The sequence below is a fragment of the Equus przewalskii genome, chromosome 5 (assembly GCF_037783145.1).
Source record: "Equus przewalskii isolate Varuska chromosome 5, EquPr2, whole genome shotgun sequence".
In the NCBI taxonomy this organism is placed as follows: domain Eukaryota; kingdom Metazoa; phylum Chordata; class Mammalia; order Perissodactyla; family Equidae; genus Equus; species Equus przewalskii.
The window spans coordinates 53883418-53890953 of NC_091835.1; the positions used below are offsets into that span (position 1 = coordinate 53883418).

Below are 7536 nucleotides of genomic sequence, written 5' to 3' on the forward strand. Positions count from 1 at the left end.
TAGAGCTATTTCATATTAAAAATGAAAATCCTACTCCCTCAAAGATAAACATGATGAACTTTTTAGTATATTTATATTCTTCCAAATTTTTCTACATTGTTGTTATTGTTTTAATGGAATTATATTATACACATTGTTTGGCAACTTGCTTTCTTTCACTTAGCATTTTTTCCTTCAACAACTTCCTATGCCAGTAAGTGTCATTGTACCTTTTCCTCTTCACTTCTGATATAATCAGGATTTGATTTGGGGATTTGTTAAATTTATTTTGTTGGATGTTTGGGCTGTATAATCAATATTTGCCATTACAGACTATGCCTCAGAAATCCCTATCTTTGCTTGTTTTTGAAAGTACTTCTTTAAGACTCAGTTTCTAGAAATGGCGTCTCTGGAACACATCTTTCTTGAATCCTGGAGCACCATTCTTCGTGCTACAGCCTTGCTTCTCACGGCATCCTGCAAGTCTGTTACGGGATGATTAATTAAAAACCTTTAACAGCAGTATTTACTCCTGACATATGTGCAACTGGCACTCATGTCTCAGAAGGGGATGGTTTGCTTTCAGCCTGTGTCTCGATCTTCCTGATAGAAACCAACCCAAACCATCTGTTATCTCTGCCTGACAGCCTATAGGAGACATGGGAAGGAAAGAGGAACCAGACACTTTTCATGGACACTTTTCTTTTGCTAAGCCATAGGCCTGAAAATTCAAGCTAACATAGTGAGGACATACGTTTATATCTTATAAATTTAAAAATATTTAAAATATATACAATTTTCTTTTTTTCTCAGAAACACACCAAGTTTCTTCAACTGGGGACCTGGTGGAAGGTTTCTAAAGAAAAAGTAATGAATTGAGAGAAAGATGACTTATAATCAGATGCTATTGTGTCAATGTATGCTTCTAAAGTATTGAAAATAATTTTATCAATCTTTTGGTTATTCCTCCTGCAATTTATCATGATGACACTGTGAATTTGCTCTAAGAGGAAGGATTTTACTGAGTAAAAAGTTTCAGTGAAGGTATTTCTACAACTAAGTGGTGTCAAAATGAGTGAGATTTTATTGTATAAACTGGAAAAGCAGAATTTTTATTTAACCCAAAATTGTGGGTGTCTTTTCAGGCAGATGCTTGTAATGAAGCTCATGAATTAAAGGAGAAACTCATTGAAAGAATAGAGGTAAGAGGGGCTGGCCCAGTGGCATAGTGGTTAAGTTTGTACACTCAGCTTCAGTGACCTGGGGTTCATGGGTTCAGCTCCCGGGTGCTGACCTACACACTGCTCATCAAGCCATGCAGTGGCAGCGTCTCACATACAACATAGAAGAAGATTGGCACACATGTTAGCTCAGGGCCAATCTTCCTCACCAAAAAAACCCCACAAAAACAAATAGAGGTAAGATTTCAGTTATACAAGTTCAAGTAAGGATAACATGAAATGATTTAAATCTAAATACAGGAGTAATTCTTTCCATAAGAGTTGAGAGTGCATCACATACTGGTCTCTTTTTAGCCATATCACCTTCTTCTCTCCCCCTGACTTTTTACTTTGAGTCAACAGAACATCTCACAGGTCTGGTGTACTCCCAACCTCTCCCATACCTGTGCTGCTTCTACATCTCCTCCATCTGTAGCTTATCCTCCACGGCTACACATTACCCGTTCTTCAGGCTCAGCTCAGAGGTCATGTCCTCTTCCAGACCTCCCCTAATCTCCCCTAGCCAGAAAATGACTCCATCTCTGAACTCCTTTCTCCAAAACCTTATACATTGGGGTCAATGAGAAACGGTGAATGAAACAATGAATGAAGGAATCAACCTGTCACCTGCTCAGCAGTGCCTAATCATCCCACCTATCCAGAGCAGGTGTCCCACCACCAAACCTCCACTACTCTGTCTCATCACCTTATATATTCCCTCTTTAGCATGTACGTTAATCTATAGTAGCTAATGTATATTTATATGTGTGTTTAGTTGTTTATTGCTTGTCCCACTGTTCTCATAAATGCACGTGTAATTCTTCGTCTAGTTTGTTTAAAAATGCACATGCAATGGAAAGCACATTCCTTGTCTATTTTGTTAAGCACTGTCCTAGAATAGTGCCTGGTAGGACTCATTCAGTAAATATGCTTTGCATAGATGAACAAATTGAATAGACGGATTTGGCACAAGGATAATCTCATCTTCCTACATGAATAATCCAGTAGTTAAAGATTAGCATGTGGGTTTTGTTTAATTTTCTACCATGGTGCTACCTCACTCTGCGAATGTGTAAGTCTCCTTCTATTAGGTGAGTATGCACCTGCCAATGACCTGCTCATGTGACCTGCCTGTGATTTACAATGTGGGTCCCTGAGACGTTCCAGAGGAAAAGCGCTCTGCATCATTGACAATAAGACTGGCAGATAGCTAGAATCATTTTTTAAAAATGATAGTTGATTGCTCTTGTTTTTCCAGAACTTTTCCAAGGACATGACTCTGCTGAATGCAAAGCTAGAGATGTACCAAATGCAGGCAGGGAAAACAGACTCTCAGAGTCCAGAAGAAATGGGTATGGAAGAAATGGAGCCTCTGCTTCCTCAGGCTCCACCACCCCCTTTAGTGCAGAACTCTCCTCCCCACATTGCAGTGTGGTGGTAAGTCAGAGAAAGGGCCACTGGGGGCCGGACGAAGGCCCCCAGGTATGGACTATAGTAAGAATGAATTTCTTCAAGGGTTGGCTAAAATTTTGCTTTATCTTATTTTATAAATTATCTATTCATGTTCTTTAAAATCTGTTTTTATTAGAGTCATAGTATTTTTCTTATTGTTTTAGATATAAATCTATTGCATTAGATAGACAAATATAGATATATATTTCTTTCTTATTGCTTTATATAACTATATATATAACTATACAAGTATAACCATGACTATATATATGTATATATATATAAATACATATAATATGCATGTACATATAAAAATATGTATATACATATAAATCTTAAAGGATGATCTCTACAAGCTATGATGCAGCCACCTCCACCAAAAAAACATACCTGCTAAGTGGTTTGAAAGCCTTTGTTAGCTGGACAGTTTGCCTCTCCCTTGTACTTTATTGGAGACATATATATCAGCAAATTCTGATTCTTTGCATCCCTTTCTGAAGATGCCACACCATCATATGTACTACACCCTCAATAGTACCCTCCTCTAAGAAAACTTTTCTGATCCTTTATCCCCAACCACCAACCCAGATCAATTCTTCAGCTCCCTCTTTTGTGTGCACACTATACCTTGCACATAATTCTGTCATAGATCCCACAGCTTATTATCGCAATTAAATTGTTTTAAGTCTGTGTCCTCCTAGTACTCCATGTGCAACTTGAAGGCAGGAATCTTCATCACTTTGGGACATAACATACAAAAGATGTTCATCATGCTCAACAAATACTAAATTAATAAATAAGCGGGGAGGGATATCAATGAAAATGGTGGGGTAAAGATCCCAGAAAATGTCCTCCTCCATAAAATCAATGAGACAACTGAAAAAATTGTCAGAATCAATTTTTTCAGAGCTCTGGAAATTAAGGATTTAGTATCCAGAATATATGAAAAAGTCTTACAACTCAACAACAAAGACAAATAACCCAATTTTTTAAATGAGTAAAGCACCTGAATAGATATTTCTTCAAAGAAGACACACAAATGGCCAAAAAGCACATAAAACGATCTTCAACATCACTGGTCATTAAGGAAATGCAAATCAGAATCACAATGAACCACAATGAGATACCACTTTACATAAGTAAGATGACTATAATTTAAAAGAAAACAATAGCAAGCATTGGAGATGATGTGGAGAAATTAGAACCTTCATGCATTGCTAGTAGGACTGTAAAATGGTGCAGCCACTTTGGAAAACAGTTCGGAAGTTCCCGAAAATGTTAAACATAGTTACCATATGACCCAGCAATTCCACTCCTAGATATATACCCAAAAGAACTGAAAATATATGTCCACACAAAAACCTGTACATGAATGTTCATAGCAGCATTATTCAAAATAGCCAAAAAGCAGAAACAATCTAAATATCCATGAACTGATGAATAGGTAAACAAAATGTGGTATGTCCGTATAATGGAGTATTACTCAGTCACAAAAATGAACGAAGTACTGATCCATGCTACAACCTGGATGAAAACATTATGCTCAGTGAAAGAAGTCAGACACCAAAGGCCACGTATTATACAATTCCATTCATACGAAATGTTCAAAATAGGAAAATCCATATAGATGGAAAGTAGATTAGTGGTTGCCAGGCCTGGGGGTAGAGGGAAATAGGGAGTGACTGTTCATGGGTATGGGTTTTCTTTTTGGGGTGATGAAAATTTCCTGGAATAAGACAGTCGTGATGGTTGTACAACCCTGTGAATAAATTAAAAGCTACTGAATTGTATACTTTAAAAGGTAAACTTTATAATTGTATCTAAATTATATCTAAATTATATCTCAAAAACAAACAGGCGCCGACCCTGTGGCCTAGTGATTAAGTTTGGCACGCTCCACTTTGGTGGCCCAGGTTCGGTTCCCGGGGGTGGACCTACACCACTCGTCAGTGGCCATGCTGTGGTGGCAACCCACGTACAAAATAGAGAAAGATTGGCACACATATTAGCTCAGGGTGAATCTTCCTCAAGCAAAATAAAGGAATATTTCTAACAGATCCTAGCTCAGGGTGATTTGTCCTCAGCAATAAATAAATAAATAAATAAATAAAAATAATTAAAAAGTGAACTGAAGATATTTATTAAAAACAAACAAACAGATAAATAAGGGAATGCCTTTTGATTACCACTTAATTGTGCTATGTGAGTAGATTGTAATTCAGTTAAATTGGTCATCTTTCTTCACATCGTTGCATCCTAGTTAAGATTGCCTCAGACTTTGCCCAGTGTCTTGTCAGAGGACTGCAAATGTGCTGGTTCCATCAAAGCATATTTATACATTATCTTTTTGAGGAGGTTTATCTTGCAGACTTATTCAATCATTATGTATCATTTTTTCTGTTTTTAGCTTCAGATGGTGGCCTCTTCCTGGTATTGTCCCAACCTCCCAGTTTCCTTATAGTGGTCCCCTATGTATTAACCACAAATAATGTGAACATTTTGGAAAGTATTAAAGATGTTATGCATGGCAAGGCTTGAAAAATAAATAAATAGTATTCAAAAGTCAAAAGAATGTTTTTATTCTTTCCAGAAGATAAATTCAAAATGAATAAAATTATTGATGACCAATTTTTGGTTCTACACAGGTGACATCACGAAAAAACTTGTTTTGATTGAGTAGTTATGATGTTTTCCAAAGAAAAATGTCCAAAACTTTAAAAATAAATATTATGCATGTTCTTTTATTTGCTTAATAGTAGAAAATTTAAATTTTTTTAAAGTGATATCATATTGATATGTAAATAAAAATCTAACGATTCAGTAGTGTCAAGAAATAAATCTGAAAGCAAGGGCACCTAGAGTGTTCACTGTAGGGAAAAAAAACCCTGAAGGACACACTCTAGACTAAAAGAAAAACAAACAGAAAACAAGAAAAACTAAAACAAAATAGAGAGAATGAATGAAAGGAAGAAAGGAAGGACAGAAAAAATAAAAAACTTAGCTGATTGCAATATTAGAGTGATGGGATTATAGTTTTTTCATTTCTCTGTTTTCCAAATTACCTGTAATTTAGAAAAATTACTTTTCTCTTAAAAAAGTTAATGTTAAAACGTGTTTCTTTGAAAATGTTCCAGTTTAGTATTTCCAAAGACAACAAGTTTGGGAATTCAGGAAGAATAGTGTTTGTTGACTAGATATGCTTTGGTAGAGTCCTTTTTCTTTTCATAAGAAAGGACAAATCTAGATTTCATGCTCCTTGAGGGCGGGACATCTCTGCTATATTTTAGCAGCCCTTAAAGTCCCTTCCTAATAGAGTATTTATAGAACATTAGCTCTTCAAAAAATGTGTGAAGTAGAAGCAATTATTTGTGTAACTGCCGAGAGACACACAGTGGGGACAATGCCAAGAAACTTTGGCACAAGCTTATAGAATCTACCGAATTGGGTCACAAAATAGATCCACAGCTAGCTTCAACTGGGCTGTAGATTTTCTCTTCTGAAATGTATTATAGATGGTAATTATCTCCAGGGATTGGATTATCTGTGACATTTCTTTTCTTCCTTGTGCTTTTCTGGATTTTCCAGATCTTCTACCCTAATCATGTATTGCATTTACAATTAGAAAATAATAATGCAAGGACTTAAAAGCAAATAAATAAAATACAGTATAGGTACCGCCCAGAAGGAGGAGTCCTCAAAGACTTGACAAAGCTTATATTACTTTATAAGGGTGATTCTAGTGACAGGACAAAATTGGTAATTGAGCCGAATTCCATTTGTTGCGTCATACTTTGTGTCCTGAGGAAAATCTAACTGCTTGTGCCTTTATTTCCCCCCAAAATACACATCATATACCTTACAAGTGAGGTAAACATGGCAATGATCTGCTAGAGTGTGAGAAGAGCATTTCAAAAGAAAGAGCCCCGCAATAGCCAGGTTTCATTGTTTCATGGCTATAGAAGCTTCGATTCCAATGCCAGCCCTAGCATGGACTTACGTGCTCATCTACTCCAAGCTCCTTCTTTTGCAGATGTCAACTGAGGTCAAAGAAGTTTAATTACTTACTTGCAGTTATAAAGCTACCTCGGTGGAGGGGCCAGGAGTCACATCAATGTGGTTTTCTCCAGAATGTTCTTAACACCGATGTTTTCTTTCCTTGTAGGAAACGTGCACTGAGGATTTTCATCACGTTTTATGTCCTTACCTTCACTGGACTTTTATGTTACACACTATTTTTTGATGCTACGTTTATCTTTGAAAGGGTGCTCCCTGCAATGCTTGGGCGCCGCAGAATGTGGGAACTGCGGGAGATTATTGCGCCTTTCTTGAATTTGGAAGTGGAAGACTTGTTACCCTCCTAAAGATACAGAAGTTACTATTACCCTACTGACTTCCTCTCCAATAAAATTCTGGCTGTTCTTATATTATGGCAGTTAACTTATTTTTTAAAAAATACTATAAGATGTTTTGCACAGGACACTGTAGTTATGTGGAAATGGGTCGATCACAAACAGAAAAAATGAAAACAGTTTATCTTTACCCTTATGACTCACAATGACTTCTTGAGTCATTCCACACATTGTTGAAAACATTTGCTTCAAACCACTAACGCCTCTCTTCCCCCAACCCTGAGAACGTTAAGACTATCAGGTATTGGCTTCCTTGGTTATTTCCCCTATTTTGACCTCTGATGTCTCAGAAAAGAAAGCACAGAATTCCTCTTCATCGTTTCCAATTTTCCTTCAATTGGATTGGGGCCATATTTGGGTCTAGTGGACATTTTTTGGTTTTGCTCCCTAATATTTATTTCTCCTTTTGACAACAGCATCCTAATTTTGCTTTGAAAAAACTGTCTTTTCCCAGTGAGTATAATCGCAGGTGGTCT

The 7536-nt window shown here is 36.7% G+C and overlaps 1 protein-coding gene across 7 annotated transcripts in view; it reads left to right on the top strand.

Annotated features, from left to right (window-relative positions):
* SMCO2 (single-pass membrane protein with coiled-coil domains 2) overlaps nt 1-7073 on the top strand; it is a 30885-nt gene extending 23812 nt beyond the window's left edge. For all 7 annotated transcript variants that reach the window (XM_070620873.1, XM_008515843.2, XM_008515848.2 and 4 more), the window contains exons 8-10: nt 1125-1181; nt 2458-2636; nt 6814-7073. In XM_070620873.1, the coding sequence (XP_070476974.1) occupies nt 1125-1181; nt 2458-2636; nt 6814-7012 (435 nt within the window). In that variant the 3' untranslated portion in view covers nt 7013-7073. The remainder of the gene's footprint in view (nt 1-1124; nt 1182-2457; nt 2637-6813) is intronic.
* The last annotated feature ends 463 nt before the right edge of the window (nt 7074-7536 follow it).